At 40.2% G+C, this 25,932-nt stretch overlaps 1 protein-coding gene across 1 annotated transcript in view; it reads left to right on the top strand.

Moving 5' to 3' along the window:
• Positions 1-25,932, top strand: part of trappc9 (trafficking protein particle complex 9) — a 417,688-nt gene that overhangs the window by 103,504 nt on the left and 288,252 nt on the right. The window contains 2 exon segments of the mRNA XM_034160137.1: positions 4,202-4,365; positions 22,085-22,237. Coding sequence (XP_034016028.1) covers positions 4,202-4,365; positions 22,085-22,237 — 317 coding nt within the window.

Genomic DNA, 25,932 nt, shown 5'->3' with positions numbered 1-25,932 from the left:
ACTGAATGTAATTTGTGGTCTATGGCGTTTGTAATCTCCTCAACTGATTCTATTAATGCAAGTGATGTTGAACTATGTGCTCTGAATCCATATTGACTATCAGTAAGTAATTTATGTTTATTTATGAATTTGTCTAATCTATTATTGAATAACTTTTCTAATAATTTGGAAAATTGTGGAAGCAAAGAAACAGGTCTATAATTTGTGAAGTGGTGTCTATCCCCAATCTTATACAGCGGCACAACCTTAGCTATTTTCATTTGATTGGGAAATTTACCGGTTTGAAATGATAAGTTACAGATGTATGTTAATGGTTCTACAATCCATTCAATGACCTGTTTTACCACCACCATATCAATTTCATTTAAATCGGTAGATGTTTTATATTTACAATTATTCACAATGTCTATAATTTCATTTCCATCCACTGCTGTGAGGAACATTGAACAGGGATTTCTTTCTATGAGATTATTATCCCAATCCTCAGGTTGGGAATCGTGATTTTTTTCTGCCAAGCTTGGTCCAATATTTACAAAAAAATTATTAAAACCGTTGACTACCTCATCCTTATTTTCCTTCTTGACATTATTATCAATGAAATACTGAGGGTAACTCTGTTTTTTATTACCATTTTTGATAATGCTATTTAATATATCCCATATTCCTTTAATATTGTTTTTGTTATTATATAATATGTTACTATAATATTCCTTCCTACATACCCGTATAATATTAGTTAATCTATTTTTGTATTTCTTATATCTATTTTCTGCCTCTTTAGTCTTTAGTTTTATGAATTCTCTATACAGTGTATTTTTCTTATTACATGCATTTCGTAACCCTTTCGTCATCCATGGTCGAGCTTGGATTTTTTGTTTTCTGTAGTCTTGTTTAATTGGACAATTTTTATCATATAATGATGTAAATATTTGTAAAAAAGTTTCATATGCACTATCAACATCACTTTCACTGTATACCTTTTCCCAGTTTTGCTCCTGTAAATCCTTCTTTAGTGTGTTCATGTTTTCCTCTGTCCGCATTCGCCTGTATTTTATTTTCTCCTCTGGCTGATTCCGCCGATGGTTTCTATTATAAACAATGAAAACTGGTAGATGATCACTAATGTCATTGATTAATAATCCACTCACAGTGTTATTCTCAATATCATTGCTGAATATATTATCAATTAAGGTGGCACTATGGGATGTAATTCTGCTTGGCCTGGTGATTTTTGGATATAAACTCATACTGTACATTATACTGATAAATTCATCTGTTATTTTATGCTTATTTGGATTGAGCAGATCAATATTTAAGTCACCACAAATGAACACAGTTTTTTGATTAGTTTTTGAGAACATTTTTTCCATACAGTCAGTGAATGTTTCAATACTAGATCCTGGTGCTCTATATATACAGCTGACTAATACATTTTTGCTTTTTTCTTCACATATTTCAATAGTTATACATTCTAATAAGTTATCAATCACAGTTGTCATATTGTCTACTATTTTATAATCCATGTTCTTATCCACATACACAGCCACTCCTCCTCCACTCTTATTTTTTCTGTTTACACAATTAAATTCATATCCATCCAGTTCAAAATCCATTCCTTTATCTTCATTGATCCATGTTTCTGATATAGCAATTATGTTAAATATTTTTTTAAACTGACTTAAATATTCTTTAATGTTGTTAAAGTTTGCATATAGACTTCTGCTGTTGAAATGGATTATTGATAATTTGTTATCCGTTCTAATGATCCGATTAAACTGTTCATCTGTATAATAGCAACAACTGTCATTGATATTTGAGAAGAAATTATTGTCCGGGTCTATATCGTGCTCCAAGTCCAGTACATTGTGGTCTGTGTATTTAAATGTTCTCAGTTCTACTTTTCCATGATCAGCAATCCTTTGAGTTATATCCTTCTTGTCTCCAGATGTAGATGAATAGGTAGTAGATGAATAGGTTCCTCTGGTCTGTGTCATGGTGTTGTGATGTGTTTGTGTCCTCATACCTTATTGGTCATATTTGTCCAGATCCTCGCTTTAAGAAACACTATTGTTCATATTTGTCCAGCTCCTCGATGTTCCTTATTGCCATGACCTTTGCTTGTTCTGGTGATCCGTTCAGTTTGATGAATATTTTACAGTTTTAAGTCCATGTGTGCTGGATTTTTCCCTGTTTCTTCAAGAAGCGTGCTTTCCTGGCGATGTCGGCATTCCGTTTGGTGAGATGTTCATTGATGAATACGTTTGTCCCTTTCAGTTTTCTTCCTTGTTTTAACAGTGCTGTTTTGTGTTTTCTGTTGATGAATCTCATGATGACGGTTCGTTTATTACCGTCATTTCTCCGGGGCAGAGGGTGGCACGCTTCAATGTTATTTAAATCCATTTCTATACCTTTAGATAGGAGGAAATCAGCAACCTGTTTTTCCACAGAGCTGACCTCCTGTTCACTGGGCTCCCCTCCGCTCTCATCTGTTACCGCCCGTGCGTAGGACCGTGGTTTGATATGAAGACCTGTGATGATGACGTAGTTAATTCTGGTGTACTGCTCCAATTCAGCCACTCTATTTTCCAGCTGCACCAGATGCCGGTCTTTCTCGGCATTCTGGAGCTGTAATGCCTTCACCTCCTCCACCAGATCCATAATTGATTTCTGTTGCTGCTTCACAACAGAAATCTCCTCTGATAGAAAGTCCAGAGATTTTTTAATATCGTCACCTTCCTCCGCTGTCAGAACCTTCTTAGGCCCCATGGTCGGCTTATGAGCAGCTTGTCGATCGCCGATGTTAACAGCCTGCGTTGTTTGTCACCGGGATGGATCTGCACTGCGCTGGTGCCGCGCGGCCTCGGTGTTTCCGCGCTGATGGATCCGCGGTGGCTGCACGAGGCCTCGGGGAAGCGGCACTCGTGACGCGCGGCTCTAATGACGCAGCGGGCGGCCTCAGTGAATTCACCACGTTGGGCGGGCCTCGGACGTTGTTGCTGTCCAGTCGCGGGGCTAAGTTGCCGGTTGAGGTGGTATTCCCACTGTCCGGGTTGGCAAACACCGGCGTGGCAGATGGCAACTACAAACACCACCTCTGAAAACTCAGGTACAAACTTTTTGCAGCTCGCTCTGACGACACGCAGCTCTGACTGACTGTGACTGACACAGCTCTGACTCTGACTCTGTTCTGTGGAAATACTACATTTATCTCAGGCAGAGATCAAAACACTGGTTCTGTAGACCTCTCTAGACATCAGTCTACATCACAGTGCTCGTTTTTGTTTGCCATTGTTTTTTGTAGCACTGGGTCAACATTAATTGAGTTTCAATTTATTTTATTTATAATAAGGAAGAAACCTCAAGCAGTCCAGACTCAGCGGGGTGACCCACTGCTTAGGCCATTCTAACACTTCCAAGGGTTTTTTTTAAATAAAAGATGAATTTAAAAATGAAACAAAACAGAGTCAGTTATTAAAGTTCAAATGGTCCATCTTGGTGCAGAGTCTCTAGTTTCAGCTCTTGAATACTTCTGCTAGCAGAACTCAAATGCTGATCCCAGATTCCAGGTCTTCTGGAAACCCAGGGACAGCGCCCCGGCCAGAGAGACTAAGAGTGGAATCAGTTGGCTGGAGATAACGGCACCTACTAAGACTTTAGCTCACCAGCAGTAACTCAACAGGGAAGCAGAGAGGTTACTGAAGTGGATGCCAGCAGCTGGACCTGTGCTTCAGACCCAGAATGTAGATATAGTGAGGCTGAGACCCTTTCTGTCACTCTTTTTTCTCCCACACACAAAATTAGAGATGCAGTGATGCATTTAACTCTGGATTTGATATAATTCCTGTCCAGGTGCACAGTGCAGGAATTAATTGGATCGTTTTTTTGTGAAAGCGACGTGTTAAAGCCACTCTTCCACATCTGGGACTCCTCATGACCAGGAACATCTCTGAACATCTGTCTGAAGTTCAACCTCTAACTTCACAGAGTTTGTGAAAACTGGTTCATTAACTTATGTGCTGATATTTTTTGTTTTTCAGCTATCAGACAATGAAACTGTCCAGGTCGGAGACCATCAAAGACCTGTCCTAGGCAGAGGTCATTAATGGGACAACAAAACACAGCCAGCACTATGTCTTGATCTTTTTTACTCACAAAAGAAAATGTCTTAAAGTAAATGTCCCGTTTCTGCATTCCTGCACAGATCGGCCCACACGCCACAGCCCATGTCCAAAGAGGAGCTGTCCAGCGCTGTGTCCCTTCAGCTTTTCAACGGCGAAACCCAGCAGCTGATGCTCACCTTGGCCAACATTGGCTCAGAAGATATCGAGACGCTGGAGCTTACCTCTAAAGTTGTCAGCACAAAAGGTTAGCCCATATATTTTCATTACAGATCTGTGAAAAGCTTCACACTCAGGATGTTTCTGTTTTTCTCTCTCTCTTTTATTTCAGTCTTTGCAACAACCCTTAATCTCTGTTTCTATCAGTGACTAAAACAAACATCTGATTTTTTTTATTCGATCACTCAACCAGGTTTTATGATCCCAGTCTGTGGTACATAAGAATTTGGACACTGACACAATTTAAATTTGTTTTTCCCCTTCTGTACAACACCACATTGCCGTTGAAATGAAAGGATTAATGTGTGCTCATGCTGCAGATTGTCATTGTTAGTTCAAGGAGTTTAACACATGATCGCATTAATCATTTAGGAGTTACAGCCAGTTTTATACACAGTCCCAACACTTACAGAAGACACGAGGACAAACAAAATATCAAAATTATTGTCAATACAAATAATCACTTTTACAGCCAGTTGTCTTGTGACAAGTCGGGATGGATACATGAACATTTCAAAGTCACTGAATATGTCTTTGATGTGATTTACATCAGTCACTAAGAAATACAAGCAGCGTGTTACTGTGTGGTAAATCAAAACCTGAGTGACTGTGCATGCAGGAGATTAGTGAGGGAAGCCACCAAGAGACCCACACAACTCAGTTACAGGCTTCTGTAGCAGGAGAAACGATGCATAGTGCCTTTGAACTTAATTTAGTTTTAACATTACAGATTGTGAAAAAAGATGCAATTACAATAAGTAAGCAATAAAACAAACAAACTTGAAATAAAAAAAAAAAATGCACATTAAACTAATCGTTATCAGAAGTATGTGACACTGTTATTTCCATAGGGGACCTTTTAAGGTGCACTTTTGTTTGTTTTAAGGTTTTTATCTGACTGAGTGGCCCCAATATGGTATGGTATGATTTTATTTCTCAGGGACAGTGCACAATAATACATTGACCTAAAAAACAGGAAAGATGCATTGTGCCAGGTTATAGCAAAAAATACTAATTTCCACCTGTAGTCCTTGGACAGGTTGATGTCTAATTATAAATAACAGCATTTGTAAATGAAAAGAAAATCCATTTGGCACAAAGACTATTGATACTGTAAACATATAATACCTCACCCCTCAAGTATACCATTCATAAAAACTTTCAACATTTTATCAATTCAAAAACATATACAAAAGATACTACTTTGTTCACACTCACACTCATCATATATACATATATATACACACACACACACACACACACACACACACACACACACACACACACACATATATATATATATATATATATATATATATATATATATATATATATATATATATACATACATGCACACATACACAGTCACACTTTTCAAACATCATCACACTATATTCTCACGCTTACATCATATATACAAATCATATTTTCAGACACCTGCACTCTGTGCTCTCACGTGCACACGCTCTCATACACACGCATTCATCAGTGGTGGGTACAAACTTGCTTTGATAAAAGCTATTTCTTTGTCAGATGTGCAAACATTGGAAAAGATGTACATATTATACATATTTAGACCGATGTTCAAGTCCAGTTGTGTGCCACTCTTCATCTACATTGTGCCAGCTCACCCGGGCTTTAATAAGTACCAGCCTTGTTTGGGGAAGTAACCTGCAGTGGACTGGCGTCCTTTGCCTGGGGACTCTGGGGAATTTGTTTCACTGATGAGCACCCGTACAGTCCCTGCACTTCAATCACATCTTCATTGTATAATTTCAGCTCCATTGAGGTCGTGTCGAGAGCCAAAACCAAATATTTAGATAAACCTGGATTTTTGTACAACTGCATTTTTTTTTTTTTTTTTTTTACTTTTTAGCTGCCTTTATATTTGTGTGATGTTTGAATGAGAAAGAAAAAAAAAAGTTCTTGTTCAAATCAGCTTCAGAATTGAATAGTGTCTTTTTCATAATTTTTTCCAATAAAAAAAACATTGTCAGTTGACACTATAATGCTTTTGCTTTCATTCATTCATTTTCTGCCACTTTTCGGGGTCTGGGTCATAATGGCAGCAGCTGTGCTTGATCATAATAACTAGAAGGGCACTCGGTAGAGCGCATTCCTCCACCACACCACATAGAGTTGCCTTGGGGCAACTGTTTGTTGTGATTTGGCGCTATATAAAAAAAAATTGATTGATTGATTGATTGATTGATATCAATATCGAAGGATGCGGATACACAAAAGGGCAAACTAATACATTATGCTATATTCCAGAGTTTAATCCGGATCATCACCAAATTTTAATCAATTGATCCTGGACATATTCCTCATCATTCCACCAAATTTGATTCAAATGCGTTCAAAACTTTTTGAGTTATCTTGTTAAAAGTCAAGCAGACAGACAAACACCAGTGAAAACATAACCTCCTCGGCGGAGGTAATAAACTTTATTTAACCAGATAGCCCATTGAGATTAAAACCTCTTTTACAACGTGACCTGGCCAAGAAAGACAGCAGCACACGTCATCATGAGAACATTAATGACAAATAAACTGCAAAAATACAATCAGCTTGGTCACAGGAAAGAGGAACGATGGATCGTCTAACATAAATTTGAATTTAGAAACACGAGCATTGTGCAAAAGAATTCCATTCCCGATCTCTTAATATGGAGCGGAAGATGTTCAATGACGTCAACCCAGACAGTTTCAAATGGGATTGGAGAACATTCCAGTCAGATGGAGCAGAAAAACGAAAAGATTTCTTTCCCGCTTCAAGTGCGGACATGAGGTACACAAAAGCACAACATGTCATTTAAGCGCAAAGCATAACAGCTTTCAGATCTCCGAAGTAAACTGGATAAATAGGTCAGAACCAGACCAATAAGAGTTTTGTAAACCAGAGTCATCCAATGTGTATATGGTCTAACTGTCAAAGAGGTCACGCCAGCTTTGGCATCCAACTCACAGTGGTGGGTGAGGCGGCTACAACCAGTGATGAATCTCATGGCGCAGTGATACAGCCGGGTTACGGACTGTAGACAACTGGTGGAAGTGCACATATACACGACATCGCCATAGTCCAGTAAGGGCAATTATGAGGGGCTTCTGAGCACTTTCGGAAAAAACGTGACTTATCTCTGTAGAGGAAGCCGAGCTTCACCCTCAGTTTGGAGATCAAGTGTGTAAGGTGAACTTTGAAAGAAAGTGCCATGTCAATAGCTAATCCCAAATACTTGTAACTTCTTTAATTGATGGTACGTTCTCCAAGGAAACAGGTGATTTTGAGAAAAACATTATTTTGGATTTTTCAGCATTCAAGACGAGTTTGACTTTCTCCAGATGGTTCTGTACCACATCAAAAGTGAACTGCAAAATAATAATAATGTCATGGTGGTGTTTCTAGTGATTATGAATGGTCTGATTTTAACAAAAGCTATATATTGGAGCTGTTTTATATAATTTATCACTTCTTTTGATCGGTTTTTAACATTAATATTTCTGAGACAGATTTGTTTGTCTTACAGTTTTTACCGTAACATCATCTTTATAGGTGAAATATTCAGCAGCAAAAATAAAACTTCCCAACAGTCGGAGTCGATAGAGACCAGAGGAAACTGCGCAGTGCCCTCTCAAGGACAACACACCTACTGCATGTTTGCTGCAGAACGGTGCCTTTGTGTCTGTTGGTGCTGATCAGCAGCAGTTTTATCCTGTGGGTTTGTGTACACATTTTTTTTAACACAGCTTCTCTCTCTTTGTTAAACCAGCCCTCCTTTCATGTATAAAATGCATACAGATATACTCCACACTGTCACTCTTACGTGCTCTTCAAATGTTTTGTGAGCTCTCCAGCTCACTAATGACGCTGTGCATTTCCATTTTAATGCTGTGCATTGGGGCATTAAAAACAAACCCCACACAGGCACACTTCGGGAATCACTGCATTAAGATGGTACGATGTGATGCTGCCATATAATAGATGCATCCACAGAGCGCAGAAGCACATCGCAAAAGACCCACAGAATAACAGCCTACACATTACAGCCTGTACTGTAAATTGCTTGAGTGACATTATGTGTTTATGTATAATGGCGTATCCAGTGAACCCCAACGTAGAGAACCACGGCAATGATTGGACAAAGCTGGTTTATTGTCCGACAGGCTCTTTGGCAACGGTTTGTAAACATAAGGCCAAAGGCATGGTTGTTACTACAGGCTGAGGTCAAGCACACGGGTAATCAGTTCAACATGCAACAGTCTTTCAGCAGGAGCACCAGAAGGGTTATCCAAAATTTAAGCAGAAAGTCAGTGCAGAATTCGATCATAGCAAGCAAATCCAATCCAGAAATGACAAGCAAACTCAGTTTCCTCGGAATGGCACTGTGGGTCTACAACGGAAGTAATGCAAGAGAGCAAGAATGAGCCTAGACAATCTGGCGATGGGGTAATATTGACAGTAGTTAGAAAGGCAACCAAACAATTCCACAAAGAAGTGCCAAAACCCTTGAACTTTGATGATCAGAAACAGGAAGCGATGCTCTATGGAGGGAACACAGAAGAGACTTCAAAGTAAAAGCACCAGGCATAGTCTAATATGGGAGAGAAATAACCAGAGAACATGGAGAGTTGATACGCAGAGAACAATACCAGATTTAGAATTGTGTGGTGATTGGAAACATATTCCAAAAATGTGACCCATGACATTATGTGGGTAACAAAACAAATACATTTATGGGCAAGACCCATGACATGAAATCACACTGATGTGAATTTTGTCATTATTCAGCAGTTCACATGCATCCTGAACCATGGTGGGGTGGGCCATATGGATCAGGGATCAACTGTGATCCATTACTCCACTACCTGAGACAGCCCAGCACTTAGTGGGAGAGTGCAGCATGCAGGCACTGTACACTGAGACACACAACCAGGTCATTACAGTGGCGCACAGGAACATCTGCTGAATACGGAATGAAAATAGGACTGCAGCTATCGATTATTTGAGTAATTGAGTATTCTATCGATTATTCTGGTGATTAATCGAGTAATCGGATGAAAAGTACTTTTGCGTTTTTAATCATCAATAGTCCAGGGCTCTCCCTAAGCAATGGCACAATGTCACTGCACCGAAGCCTTGACATTTTGGTGAACTGGTGATGGGATGTGGCTTTGTTTTGATTTTTTTCCCCCCAGCTTGTAGAATTTAACCATTTTTTGGTTTGTTTGTTTTTCTTAAAGGTTTGTGGACTGGGTCCCTGCGTAATTTATTTATTTATCCATCTTTCTCTGCGATTCAGCAGATGCATTTCAGCTGGAGGTTGAACATGGAAGCCTTGCAGTCAGTTTTTTTTTTTTAATTTACCGTGTTTGTGAAGTGTTTCCCAAAAAAGTGAAATTAAAAAGCGAAACACTCACTGTGAGTCTGAGCAAAACACAGACGAAAGAGTGGACTTCTGCTGAGAGGATCTTCTTTCAGAGACTGTTCTTCAGTGTGGCCGGACGGAGCTGTGGGTGGAGTGCTGACCCCTCACACCGGGCAGAGAGAGACAGCAGCCAGCCGCCAGGTGAATAGTTACCCCCATGTAGAGCAGACCGTGTGTTTTTTAAAAATAGACAAACACACTGCTTCTCTTTAAATACACAGTAAGTCTATTTCAGATGATCAGTCTTTCTCTTAGTAAGTCCCTTCGGCTGCTCCCTTTTTTGCACTCGGGGCGGCCACAGCAAATCCAAGGTGGATCTGCATGTTGAATTGGCACAGGTTTTACGCTGGATGCCCTTCCTGACGCAACTCCACATTACATGGAGAAATGTGGCAGGGGTGGGATTTGAACCTGGAACCTTCTGCGCTGAAACCAAGCGCATTAACCACTTGGCCACCAGTCTTTCTCTTAAAAGGCTTTATTTTACTCTGTGTCGCGTTGGAAAGAAGTAGCTTTTAGTGCTAAATTGGTCTAGTCTTCTGCTTTTTTTTCTGGGGACGTTACAGCGCCACACACAGGCCTGGCATATGGACTACAACATTTATTGTAATCCAATTTTAATGAGTTACTCGACTAATCGTTTCAGCCCGAATTGAAAGTAGTAAAGTCCACGTGGGGAACACCGCCAAAGGCTGTTGAGTCGAGCAGATCAAGGTGCTAAGATAAGAAGATGCTGGCCACCCAAGCATACATAGTGGTGGCTGAGAAGGAACTGAAAATATCAGTTGTGGTGGATGTGGATCAAAACATCAGACAGAGCGTGAGAAGGTCCAGGGACCTGAGGAAGAAGAAAAGATTTGTTCATTCATTCATTAGTTTTGTACCACTTGTCTGGGTCCATGTCATGGTGGCAGTACACCAAGCAGCTCATTCCACACTTCCCTCTCTCACATGGGGTAGCTAAGTGTGGGATGCTGTTATTCTACGGGCAGTGGATCAGGGCAAATGCCCACACTGAGGGGAGAAGATGTTTAAGGTAAATTAGTGGTCCCACTTGTAGAATGTACTCTATGCTCAGTCTCTCCAATCACAGTAAGTGAAGCTTTTAACTCCTTCAGAGTTGTGAGGGACATCGTGGTGACTCGTTGAGAATGTCATCTAGATGTATTCACTGTACTGCACCAAGCTGTTTTCATTTTTGTAATGACTGAGTTAGTTGAATTCTAAGGGATATATAACACTTGAAATCAACTTCAGACATTTTCTGCTAACTTAGACTCTAAACAGTGGCAACTCTCAGGACCCCGTCACACTTAGCATGAATGAGCAGGAATCAAGTCAAATCAGCCAGAATGGGGGGAAAAAAAGCCAAACTTTGAGTTGCAGTCGGGAGGGACAGACATTCGTACAGCCGCGTACAAATACCATTCCACTACTTAGAATGTGGGCGGATCCTACTTTGACTAATTCGTGCACATCCTGTGCATATGCTTATGATTGCAGATCAACTGTAGTTGGAACACAGTACAATACCCAGAATGCTGTCAGAGTAAAGTAAAAATAACAAGAATGCACTTGAATGCCATGCGGGTGAGGTCCGATCGCCACCAGAAGTCTGGGTGGAAGTCAAGCAAGGGGAGGGGCGTGGCTGATTGAGCACTGTGGTCTGCTATCTGCTGGATGTCGGACGATGACAATCGCATACCTGTAGTGCATATAACCTCATGTATTAAGAGTATTATGGCCATCAGAACACCAACGTGCACACCCAAAACCATTATTACCGCTGCAGCCACCAGTAATAGACACCAGTCCGCGATGTATTACAACAAACCCACAATCTCAGGGGACCCTGGATGACATATATCAGCGCAGATATTGGATGACGTACATGATCCAGATGGGAGGTAAGGCAGGTCTTGACAGTAAAGCATTACACAACAGCTGCACGCCCCGCCTTGCACACGTGCTCTCGCTCTCTCGCTCTCTCTCCCCCTCCCCAGAAAATCAGCTGGAGATTGCACACCCCAAATGGGATCCATTGAACATGCACATGCAGTGGGGCACAGCGATCAGATGACCCAGCATCACGCACGCTCAGTAGGGTGATCAGATGAAATGATCTCACACATGCGCGGTGGGACGATCAGATGATTCAGCCTCATGCCTTTCTTTTCTCCAGGATTAGGTCCATGAGATGGACGCACCATGGTTCACACGTGTGTCCTGCCAATCAGTTAATGCCTCACATGACATACCATCTGGACTTTGTGATTGCGTGTCACAAGCCCTGATGAGCAGCAGGCATCCCACTGTCTGGCTGGATAGTGTGTCATATAGGATATATATTTTGTGGTGGATGAAGCATGTGCCGTCGGCACTTGGCTGATGTGACTGTCTCCTGGTCTTCCCAAGATGACAGGGATCTTATCACAGGCTGAAGACGCATTGATTTGCCCTGGGGCAGCGGCACGGTGCATCTGCTCAAGGTGTTACAGCTATGATGATCATATTATTTAACCTACATTGTCTCAACCCGTGTGGGGGTGGGGTGGGGTGGATGACAGTGTATGGCTCATCCGTGGCACAATCAGGACATGCCAGCAGGATTTGACTTGCCTGATCATGGCGAACGTCTCGCGAGCATGATCTGTCTGTTCCGAATGCTGTTTTGACACTGAGAATGTTTTGAGGATGCAGTCAGATTGCGGTCAGACGGCACTTTGACTGCCGTTCGATATATTTAGACTTTGACTGCGCCGCGATTGTTTTGAACATGGGCAAAACATTCAGGGTGGCCTCATGACTGTATCCGACTGTTCAGACTGTGCTCAAAATGCTGTCCGATGGCTGTGAATGCACCTTGACACTTCCTGAATGTGCTCATTCGGCTCATTTGGCCTTTAGTATGATGAGCGTATCAGCAACTGTCCAATCATTTTTTTGCCCTTTAAAATGGTGGACAGCACTCAAAAACTGCTGTCATTATGGCACCATTTACCTAATTTGGTGTCATTGTAGACATTTGACACTGAGCTCATGCCCATTATTTCCTTTCAAACCTAATATCCTGTAATTGCGATCATGTTCAAATCATATATAATTTCTGTTTCTCATATCTTCATAGCAGGATCTGTTTTATGCAAATCACAGTTTGCCATACAGGCTGCACTAAGTGCCAGTGAATCATATTCTAATTGCAAGCGATTGTTTTGAGTTTAAGATGAAGGTAATCTGTGCATACTCATGTACATCTTTGCACACTGCAAACTGATTTCTACTTTGATTCTGTTCTCACATCTCTCGCGTTCATGAAAGTACAAAAATGGTCGTGAAGTTTTCTTTGTCTTTCCACTGGTCACAAACAAGAATGCTGTTTTAAAGGGTAGCAGCGGCGCCTTTTATAAAATATGGCAGCCCCTCCTTGATTGTCTTCCCGCTGATCTTGTCAATCTGTTGCAGAAAGGGCGCCTGCAATTTGTCTTCATCAATAAGTCACAGGCTGTTAAATTTCTACCTTTGACATGATCCTTATGCAGTCAGTCATGTCTGTGAGCCAAATGTGCCTTGACGTAACCATGTACATTATTACTCTTGTGTAATTTGTTAAGATCTGTGCTGTGTTTGTTTTGTTTATACAAAGTCAATAAGATATATTATTGGGGGGAAAAATGAACAGTGCACCCAAAACGTGCATAGTTTGAAAAGAAGAACGGCCCCGTCAGGGTGCACAATACAGTGCAATCCCTCTTGCTAATTGCTTTGCAGTGTAATTGATCATTCTCTTTTTGCCCCCCCCAATCCCCAATTGTTTGGGAACCAATGCAACAACAGTGCATTATTTTAGTGGACATTTGAATATTTTAATATATTTTCCCAATTTTACTGCATACTTTGAGAAGTTTGCTGGACATAATGCCCCACACACAGGTACTGTTGGAGCTGTGCAGAATGTGTCATGGCACCTTACTTACACTGGTGTTGTGGAGTGTTTTGGAGTCTCTGGAGTGCATTTATGGTTGTGGAATGTTTCATTTTGACCTTTTTGCTGTGATTTTTATGGAGCCAGCATATGCGTTAGTACTCGTGATGCTGAGGAGTTGCAGTGTTTGAGTTTGTGACTTTGATAGATGAAGACTGAACTCTGATCTATGTTTGGCTTCTTAAAAATAGCTTTGGTCCCTGCAGATTTAAAACGTAGAAACAACCCAATCATAGTGACAGATCAATAATATACAGCATAGTGGGCCCAAGTGTAGCCCATAGGTCCTCAAACCGTTTAGTTGGTATCAGGGCAAGTAGACAAGTTGTGCTTTCAGCAGAATTCACAAGTTGTCACGGCATAACCAGGGAAATAGTGTCAAAATTAGTACGTTTCGGCTTCTGAGCAGAGATGGTTCCTGCATTAGTTACAGGATTTAGAAGTGGTTGCCCTGGAATAAATGTCGCCACAGTGTCAAACAGAAATTTTAAATTGTGCTTGTTTTTGGTAGTTAAGTCAGAGTAGTAGGCCGTCTTTGTAGCCAGTAATGTATGCTTATATTCAAGAATAGCGTTGCACCAAGCAAGATGAAAAACCTCTGGTTTCAAGCTACTCAATGTACTCTCAAGACTCCTGCACTTATGCATGCTTGAGATCACGTAGATAATCATTAAACCAAGGTGTGTGCAGTCTAGGGTGACAAGATTTGTCTATTGTGTCGCAGAGTGTCGCCCCCTTGAGTCTGGTCTGCTTGAGGTTTCTTCCTCAAATCATCAGAGGGAGTTTTCCTTACCACTGTCGCCTGTGTTCTTGTTCTAGGAGTTGGTAAGGTTAGACCTTACTTGTGTGAAGCACCTTGAGGCAACTTTGTTGTGATTTGGTGCTACATAAAAAATTTAAGTGAAATCTAATAGACTTGAGAGTGCTGAATTTAAGCTCTCCACAAGGCTACCACCTGTCCAGAAAGTGTTGCTATAATACCAAGCAGTCAAAGTGAAGATAAGCGTGTACACATTTACCTCAGTAAATGTAAATAAAACATAGTTGATCATGCTTTTTTAAACATGACACTGTTGTTAGCCTTACCTTATCCTGTCCATCCTCCTCTTTGTCCTCTGGCTATCCCACAAAATGGAAACAATTAGAATCCTGAGTATGAAGGGTATCCCCTCTCTTTATTGAAGAACACATGCTAATCATTCCCCTCATTATTCTACAGTGTTTTTTCCAGTGTGAGAGCATGATTTAATAATTTTGCTTGTTCTTGAAAACCTTGGATGTCCACTTCATTCATACACTGCTCGATGTTACTAAATCCTACACAGTTATCCACGCTGTAGCGTTAACTTCAAATAGGTGATGTGACTGCAGATTGAATATTTTCCTGATCCTCCTGTGGAAATCGTTTTAAAGGGGCACCTTTCTCATGTATTTACAGAGCTGAAATCCAAAACACTTGTGGTAAAGTATTGAGCCCAGCTGCATATTAATTAATGCAGACTGTTGATTCAGTATTCATTACCTCAGTGGGTTTCAACCACAGCACTTTGTTCTCTAATTAGTTTTTGACTTAATGTGAGATTGGGCTGTATGTATCAATCGTGGCCACAAATGCAAGCTCACATGACTGATAGAGTTCAAAAAGGTTTAATAAGTGCAACAGGCAGGGGGTTGGTACACGGGTAGCCAAGCAGCAAGGCAAAGGTGAGAGGCTGAGATGTAGCTCAGTAAACAGGCACAGGTCAAAAAACACGGCGTATGGGCTGTCGAATGTAAAGGCAAACTCGGGGTCAAAAACAAAGCAGTCAGAATGCAGGCAGACAATAACAGGGCAAAACGGAGCAAGGTACGAAGGCTGGAAAGTGAAGCAAAATCAACAATCTGGAAGTGAGCAGTGGCACTGTGAGGGCTTAAATAGGAAGCGGGTTAATCAAGGTGTAATGAGGGGCAGGTGTGTGGAAGGGGGCGTGACCTGGGATGACAAGGTAAGTGCAAGAGAGTGCAGTGAGACAAAAGCAAAGCAAACTGGTGCAAGATAAAAAAAAAAAGTGTCAGAAAAACCAATGGTGCAAAACGTGACGTTCTCGACAAACAATAATTAACACGAACAAAAAAAAGGGGGAAAAACTAGGAAATAACGTGACTAATCTAAAAATTTGGAAACAAGAAGATCAATGATTATAATCGAAACAAGAACAGAACTGATACTGATTGAAGTCTAAAAGTAAATGTAGTAACCGATAATAAGATAAATTATCAACACCAAGATAAATGATCTGGACCCTGAGTCTGTAAATAAAGTTTGTTTATATATATATATATATATATATATATATTATATATATATATATATATATATATATATATATATATATATATCACTACACCGAAAATAAATGAACAGAACGACAAAACAAGAGACTACAGAATAATGCAGTAAATAAAACAAAATAACGGATAAACAGAGAATGCAATAAATAACAAACGGAACATAATCAGTTAAGAAATGTTGAAGATAAATAATAACCAAAACCTGTGACTAAAGCTTAATACAATAAATGTGATAAACAGAACTAAACAAAAACTAAAGTAACTTAAAGGACCAAGAGTGAAAGAATATGATAAACAACTACTGAAACTAAGGCAGAACTGCACAAATGGCAAAATGAGATAAACAGAAGATAAATGAAACAAAACCAATAATAGAGTAAGCATGACCAAGAAGACATGACATGAATAAAACACAGAAGACTCGGAAGTGGAAAAGAGTCCAGAACTGTAACAACTGGCCCTAAAGGGCCTGATCATGACAGTATGGAGCATTTAGTTGCATTTAACCGTGTGCCATTTTCATTTTATTGCACTCTTTATGGGTGAGAGCATATCTCACCCATATTGTCCTCTCTTCATTGGCTTCCTGTTAATTCTAGAATAGAATTTAAAATTCTTCTTCTTATAAGGTTTTGAATAATCAGGTCCCATCTTATCTTAGGGACCTCATAGTACCATATCACCCCAATAGAGCGCTTCGCTCTCAGACTGCAGGCTTACTTGTAGTTCCTAGGGTTTGTAAGAGTAGAATGGGAGGCAGAGCCTTCAGCTTTCAGGCTCCTGTCCTGTGGAACCAGCTCCCAATTCAGATCAGGGAGACAGACACCCTCTCTACTTTTAAGATTAGGCTTAAAACTTTCGTTTTTGCTAAAGCTTATAGTTAGGGCTGGATCAGGTGACCCTGAACCATCCCTTAGTTATGCTGCTATAGACTTAGACTGCTGGGGGGTTCCCATGATGCACTGAGTGTTTCTTTCTCTTTTTCCTCTGTATGCACCACTCTGCATTTAATCATTAGTGATTGATCTCTGCTCCCCTCCACAGCATGTCTTTTTCCTGGTTCTCTCCCTCAGCCCCAACCAGTCTCAGCAGAAGACTGCCCCTCCCTGAGCCTGGTTCTGCTGGAGGTTTCTTCCTGTTAAAAGGGAGTTTTTCCTTCCCACTGTCGCCAAGTGCTTGCTCACAGGGGGTCGTTTTGACCGTTGGGGTTTTTACGTAATTATTGTATGGCCTTGCCTTACAATATAAAGCGCCTTGGGGCAACTGTTTGTTGTGATTTGGCGCTATATAAATAAAATTGATTGAATTGATTGATTGATTTACTTTATGTTCCAGGATTTTTTTTTTCCTCAGACAAAAATTTGGGCACTGCCAGTGGTGAGGGATGTAGAAATTGGGCATTCTGTCTCTTTCTCCCACTGACCCGCCACACATTGCACAGTGTGCAGACAGCTCTTTGGTCAGTTCTCACAGATAAAGTCAGCACGTTTTATAAATAAAAGTTAAAACTTAAATGAAAATAAAACATTCCTTTGAGTAATTTCACTTATACTTGAAATCCCTTCTGTCATTTTTGAAACACTTAGATTTGGAATAAATCTAACCTCTGCTACTCTGTATTATGGGACACACATAAATTTTAATTTATTCACATCCAGTTCAATTTACTTTTTCTCATTATGCAGTTGTTCCAGATATTACACTCATGAGTACTATCCTTCTCACTCACAGCTCTGACAGATTGTTACACAGCTATATTTTATTCAAAGGAATATATTATTTACACAGTATCACAAGTTCAAATACCAAATTAGCTACTGCACGGAGCTAATGAGCTGGGTGGGAACCTGTTCTCACAGGTGCAGCTGCCCATTACCACGTAACCTCAGCGACAAAGACCACCTCTGTGGTTCGTGTACATCCAGGGTAAGAACAGCAATCAGCTTTACACATTTCACTGTATGCTGTAGTAGCGGGACAGTATAGGGTGTATATACTCGTACAGTCCTTCACCAGATGTATTTTCTGGAATATGTTTTTGGTTAGTTTGTTTTTAGTAGTTTGGGATGCCATGTGACTTATACTCCAGTCAGGCTTATACTCTGGTATACAAATGTGATTTATATCCTGAAAATATCTATTTATGTTGGGCTTTTCCAGGAATCAAAGCACAAAACAAAATAAACTCCAACAAGAGCAGTCAGAGATTTCTGACATCCAATAATCTGGATCCAGATCACCTCCAAAATTCAGTGGAGTCTTCCAGGCCCTAATATCCATCTGTAGGGCAAATTTGGTGAGAATCCGTAAAGTAGTTTTGACATAATCCAGCTAACAGTAATCCTTCAAAGCCTATACAAAGTGAAACTTGATCCAGAATCCGGATCCAGATTCGGATCACTTTCATGTTCTAACATCTATCTGTTGTGAAAATTTCGGCAAAATCCGTGCAGTAGTTTTGATGTAATCTTGCTAACAGACAGATAAATAAATAAATGAACAATGATTTTATTATGTCCTTGGTGGATGTAATAATAAAATGAATGCCAACAAATACAGTACATTGCAACAATGCAAAAAAAATCCCAATTAAAGAGCAGACAATATAAAAAATAAAAAGAAAAAAACTTGTACTCTCGTGCAACTTATGACCCGTAAAATATAATAACTACAAACAACTCTAATTCACTTTTTCCTTCTTATTTTAGTAGAAGCCTGGTTCAAAATGGACTGACATGTGATTTTGCCACCTGCCTAATTTTTTTTAAAAGACCCTGGATAATGATATTTTTAGAGTTCTTACAGGTATCAACAGTTGCAAACATGAATTTGCGGGCAATTTGTCTAAAAACCTTTAAAGCCCAATTTCAACCAAATGCATATTTTCCATTTTATCATTCAATGTTAAATCAGTTCGATTGCTAATTTTTTCCCTGCATAAAGCTGTTTTAAGAATAACAGCTAAAAATTAATAAAATAATTATAATTTTTTCCTGTTTATTTGCACTTTTATTGGCATTGGGGTTCATTGGGGAAACTTGGGCTGTGTTTATGGATATACCTGAGCAACCAGTGTCTTATGTTTAAGAGCAGGTCAATCATAAAACCCTGAAAAATTAAGGCAAGGCTTCCAGAACACAATTCTGGGTCTCACAAGTCAGGTTCCCTCTTAGGAACGGTGTCTAAAGCAATCATGGTACCATTGGCAACTGTATAACCCTTCATACATTGATGATTGTGGCCCAAACTAACACTCAGAAATGAACAATCTTTTGTTTCAAAGGTCCACCAGAACTTCAGAATCACAGCTGAAGGATTGATGGCATTGGTGGCATAAGATACAAATGTAACATTGTCCACTTATTTGAGCACTCTATCGCTCCATCACCATGGCCTGAAAGACTACCAACCCAAAACAAGTCAATACTTTGTGATGTACAGTATCTATAAATTCTAGGAAAAAAAATTATAGTTGATCACAACAAAGACTGAGCCTTTTTCATTGTTAGTGTCAGTTTTAGATGAATAAAGGTATTGCTATCACTAATGCATGCAACAGCCCCATAGACATTTAGGAGATTGTATACAATTATTTAATTAGACTAAAGCAGTAATTTGATGGTACTTTTTAAAATGACTTTGCAGAGAAAATATCCTGGATGGGTGGTAGTTGAGGTCATTGCTCAGCCTCGGGCGTAAGTGCTCCCTGCAGATGATATTGATGGGAACACATTTCATGCAGCTACTGCATATATTTGCCAGGAAGATGGTTTGTTAACATTGAAGCTTCATTAGGTTTTTATTATTATGAACCGGAGTCACCAAATTATAGTGTATACCAATGGAAATGCTTAGGGAGATGATGTAAAAATGAGCAAAAATTGTGTGATTGCAGCAGTATGACAGTGGCGAGTTTGTGTTACTTCCTTTGAGCACAGCAAATAAATAAACAAACAACTGGATGGGCAGAATTTGTTCCAACACAGAGAGCGAGAAATCCAAACAGTCACTGCGTTTGCCATTTTATTGTGACTAATTGCTGTCACACCACCCTAGGGCAAGAACACGCTCTTCTGAGCGGTCTGGTTTTTCCGTGTCAGTTAAATTCAGCTTTATTCATCCCTTCAGGGGCAGTGGTATGAAACTGCACCGTAGACACTAGTTACAGCATGCATACCAATGAAGTATTAAAAAAGCATGTCTGAATGTGCAAACCAGTTGAATGACAACACCAACAAATGTGTTTAAGGGCAATCGGCGAGTGCAGATCGGCCCAAGGCCGAAGTGCGCTGCAGAGCATTTCGTTCTGTGGCGTAAGTAGGAGTGGATCTGTTAACTTATAGACCTGGGGTTCGATATACCAGGTACGTACTTCAGAGTACCCGTGTCTGTTGTCCTTCAACAAGACTCCTCATCTGCACCCAGTCCACCCACCTGTAAGTTGGTACTGACCTCAGCAGGGCAGGAACTTAGGAATGACTGGTGCCCCATCCAGAGGAACGTGTAGTGAAGCGGATAATGGAAAACCTGTGCCTTTGGTGGTGCAAGCACCAAATTTGGCACAGTGATTCTCATGATATTACTCAGCATATCTAGTCAATTGGCCACTTGAAAATTTAAGATGGTGACCAGTTTCCAAGATGGTGACCTCTTGAAAATCACTGCTTGCATAGAAATGCTCCTATTTAATAGATTAAAAATATTGATTGTTTTATTTTATTTGCTATTCATGGTATTTATATTTTAATTTACTTATGTGCCAAATTAGAGTGAGGTTTATTACATTTAGTATTAATTGTTTCCACCCATCATGTTTTGAAAGTGTTCATCTCTTGAAACTGCTGCACGTCGGCCAATTAAAAGATGTTTAGTGCTGAATATATTGTGTTGTAATGTTTAATATCTGCAGTCAACATGGTCAAACAGCAATTTATGGCACTAAGAGTGTCATAATGTTCTTGGAACATGGAAAATTACATCCAGCATGCCTGAAAATCTACAATTTCACACCAAGATCACACAAATCAAATAAGTAACGGCATTTTAGTGGGGTGAGGAAACAAAAGACTTTTGGGTTAATTTGGCAGCCACCCTGAAATTAGACACTATCTTGGATTTCAGTGGTGCTGTAAAAGAGATACATTGTGATCAGAGCGTTTTGTGTGCAAAACGTAATTTTAGTAGGTTATTTTGGCAGCCCTCTTAGATTTTCAAGTGGCCAGTCAACCAGATTCGGTACGTACTACTTTTGGGAATCATCATGGCAAATTTGGTGTTTGTGCCAGCATTCGAAAGATATCGCTGTAAAATTGAAGTTATTTGTTCCATGATTGTAGATTCTCACCTGCTTCATGCTACAGAATGTGGAGTCTATCCAGTTTGCCACACTTGGTCATAAATGTTTATCTGAATCTGCTACACATTCATAGATAACATCCCGATGACAGACACCCCCCCCCCCCCCCCCCCCGCCGCCGTATTTTTACAGTGTTAAAGTTGAGGAAAAATATTGGATTTACTTTCAAATTGGTTCTTTTTTGTCTCATGCCCCACCCTTTGGGTTTTCTGAATATCACAGTTGGTTTTTCTCTCCCCTCCTCGACCCACATTTCTGCTCAATGAATTTTGTTTCCCTGGCTGTTAAACTGTGATCTGGGATTGCTCTTGTTAAGCTGTGTGATACTACCATCCACACAGTCTGTCCTTGAATTCACTGAAGGTAGCTCCAGGTTTATGACTCCTTAAGTGGATCTTTATTCACAGGCTCTTTATTTAATGCCATCGACATTGAAGATTTTAAATTATGGATCGAGCAGGTTCACGGTGGATAAAAGCAGCCCGAATTCTGTTCCGGCGGTCTGTTCGAGCAGGTGTACTTGTTGGCTTGCGTAGACCGAGGATTCAGCCAATGTCTGTGGCGTGCACCGTCACCACTCGATATCAGCTTATTGCGCTTTTTAAGAATCTAATTTGTGTTTAAACTTGCTGTCGTGTCCCTTTTGTGTGCAGAAAAAGTGTTTGGAGAGTTTCTGAGCTGGGAGCTGGACAGCGTTTTGTCTCAGCTGCCTCTGAGGCCTGGTCAGTCTGTGACACTGACGCTCACTATTAGAGTTAACCTGGACTTCTCTGGCCAGGAGAACCTGCTCCAGGACCTGAATGACGGTGAGAGCACACCGACATGCTCATCATAATCCCAGTCAACATCCACAGCCTGGAGGTCTGAATGATGCCACGAGTAGCTGCTCTGCAGAGGCGTTCATACCATCACCAGAGCATTCATATCGCTGCTTCCATGACACAACACCAGAGAGCGAGTGGAAAGTCACAGCACTGACACTGCACATGTTAAAATCTGTTACCGCAAAACATTTTAGTTTCCTTATAAATAAGTCTGAAATGCAAGATCTAACAGAAGGTTATCGTTGTGTGTGATACTTAACAGCAGGATGACAAACTAGAGGTGTAGACTCTCCGATGTGAGAATTGAGATTCGCAAAATCACAGTGAAGCAACGTCTGCCCTGGCCTTTCACAATAAAAGCTCCACACATACAGTGCTACTACCACAGACATACTGTCGTCATAATATTTATTTATGTAGCACTTTCTTAACCACATGCAGGACACAAAGTGCATCCCAAAATAAATTACAGTAAAAGACAAATTTTATTCTTGAAGACTCTAGTTTCCTCATCTTTCACTCATTAATAGGATCCTCTTCAAATGGGCAACATTAAATTCTGTCTTCATAAACATTGATAATGATCACTGTGGTGAAAAAATATCATGATATTTTTTGCTGTATTGCTGTACCAGCCCCACTTTACTGTCTTCACGGTGCACAATCAGAGGACACGGGTGGGTGGTGCAAAGCGATCGACTTTCGTCTTTTTAATAGTCATGGGTGGGTTTTGGGCTTAACATGAAATAAAGAAAGCAGGTTGTCATGTGTCTTTCCCTTTAAGGCGCTAGTGTCTGCTGCTTTGCTTTTTAGATGGTGAACTCGGAAGTAATTTTTCTAGCACTGAAACAAACCTGCACATAAAGTGTCAAAGCATGCAGGTGGATCATTTATGAGAAGAGGGGTCATCCACCCCAGCTCCCTGAGGTGAAGCATTTGAGCACCTTGTTTCACAACACCTCCCTCCTCCGACTAACCAATCTCCTTCATACCGCACCCGCCGGTGTAGAGAGAGTCAGCTCCTCCTCCGTAAATTTTAGCTGTAGTTTGTGTTAGTGGTTGTTTCTGTGAGTACAATTCAAGGAGATGTGTGCTTAATTTGAATGTTGAAAACCAGACAAACTTGAATTCCAAACACTTTGTTCGTCTTTTGTGACGGTTGTGTTCTGCCTTGCGATAGCAGCGTGTAGGTACAGTGTTTGGCCACACCTCGTTTTAAGACAAACACACCCATGGGTGCACAAATGAGGGCAATTACCGTACAGGACATCAATGCAGGGCAATAAAATGAGAACAGTGTCCATTGTAAACTCACGACAACTTTGTCCCAAGTGGAAGATGCGGTTCTCCGTCTTCCACACAGCCTGATCCACACCACTGCAGCTGTTCCTTACGCTTAGTCTTTGACTTTGGGAAAGGAATAAATACAAAATGGCTCTTTTTAGATTAGTGGTTCCAGACTTGTTCCTGTCACACCCCTTTTTTCAACACTATAAAAATCTTATTACATTCAAATTTAATAATAACTTTGTTTTTGTGTGTGTTTTTTAAACCCTACAGCAAAACAAAAGGGATACCCGCCTGTCACAGCGACTGATGATTAAAACAAACCCTTTTCTGTTTTGGTTGAGATTTACAGTTTTATTTGATGTGCGTTTAACCTGATAGCACTGCAGCATCACATCAGATTACTTCTAGAAGCTTAAACTAAATCAGCAGAGCTTCTTCGGACAGCATGAAAATTACCGTTAATCACTGTGTTTGCAAGTTAAAATTGATTGCTATTTTGATTTTAAAAATAGTTCGTCCCTCAGTCTGAAGAGCAGCTGTCAAATATCTTTGCTTGTCCAACAGTCAGAACAGTTATGGAAATTTCCTACCCAAATGTCCAACTTCTCTGCCTCGGAGCCGTCTGACAGTTGTTAATAATGAGCCCGGTATATGACGGTGATCGCGGACTCATGAGTTTAAAATGGCTCTATTTCAGTGGCATTTTCACAAAGAGCATTTTAACAGAGAGAAAATGTCCAGGATTTGGAAAATGATAGCAAATGAAAAAGCTGATTATATAATTTATCTTTATATAGTACTTTTTCTCTCTTCTTTTGGTCAGAAGTGCAATTTTTTGGATGTATTCATGTTGTTACATTACAACGGATCCTGTACACATTTTGGATGCAGAGTTCTCACACTGTTCCAGGTGTTGTAGCGGCTTTAATTTAAGATTCAACAGTAATGGGGGGGGGTTGAAATTACAAAACCTTTTTTTCCTTGTAGCTTCTGCTTTCCTCGCTCTTAAACCTCTCACTTACTTTGAAGTTCATTAATTGAAGTATTTTTCGTTAGTTCCTGCTCCCCCGCTGTTATTGACTTGTTCATACGTTTAAGAATCTCCATCATTTACACGTAACGTGATAAATATTAATGAACCCTTGAAGTGGGCGTGTGCACAGACATTATGTGTTTATGTCGGGGGGGGGGGGGGGGGGGGTGACCAAGTGAAGACGAGCAGGTCTTCGTGTTTGTTTGGGCTGCAGTACCGCTGTGGTGGTGAGGTCATTTCAGCAGTTTTATTTGAATGCTATAATTAGTTGAACAGTAGTTGAGGCCCCGAATTGAGGAGATAATATATTTTTGCATACAAACAACAGCCCCTGATGGAGTTATTATGGTGACATTATGGAATGTGGTTTCACTGCACACGTGACGCTATCTTGCACTGTAACACAATGTCAACACATTCATAATGTTGTCTCATGCATGTATGAGTCTATTTGCATAAATGTTGACATTAGGTTTGTTTTGTGTACTCGTGTTTGTGTTGCATTTCTTCTATCTTTACTAATTTAATTTCTAATTTAAAGGGGTTTTGAGGGAAGCGGGATTCTTAAGGCATATTAACCCTCTGGGGTCTGAGGACATTTTGTGGACAGTTCACTCGCGTGGCATAAATGTTTTATTATTGCTGTTAACAGCTCTCCCTGCATCCCACAATCAAGTTTTATGTCTCTTTTTTCAGAATATATATGTTTTTGTTGTGTCTTATAAGTGTAATAAAGGTTTACAATCAAAAATAGGCAAGCAAAAAATTAAGCGAAAAATAATTTTCCACACACATTTATTCAAAACACATAGCAACTAAAATAAACAAGTGTTTTGACACTTTATAAAGGTAATTTGAGGTTGGACTGTACAACCAAAAGGTTCAAACAATAAACAGAAATGCGCATTTTGAACAATATATACAAAATGGTCTATGCGTTTTGTTGTCCATTGATATGGTAAACAGTGCTTTACGCAGAGAAAGCAACAGAGTTATCCAGTAACATTCACATGCAAACTAGTGGAGCAATCCTGATAGTTACACACTCTTTGTTTGAGCACGGGAGATTGTCATCAGAGGCTCTCCATGTGCTCCTGCTTTCACTGATCGCTGTGCGTAATGGTGCAGGGCACACTGAGTATGTACTAATAGTATGTACTCATTGCAGCACCCAGGGGGCTATTCAAACGGGCCAACTAGTAACACATCACTCCTGAAAACGATCTTTGGCGTTTCACGTGAGGTAAATCTGCCCTACGATTGGATTTTGGAAAACCATGTGACGGTGAACCAATTCCGATTGGACACTCACATTGCGCACGTCATCACACAGCTTCTATAAGGAGTACAAAGA

This window comes from Thalassophryne amazonica, chromosome 20, assembly GCF_902500255.1.
Source record: "Thalassophryne amazonica chromosome 20, fThaAma1.1, whole genome shotgun sequence".
Classification (NCBI taxonomy): Eukaryota; Metazoa; Chordata; class Actinopteri; order Batrachoidiformes; family Batrachoididae; genus Thalassophryne; species Thalassophryne amazonica.
This window is presented reverse-complemented; position numbering and strand designations above follow the sequence as displayed.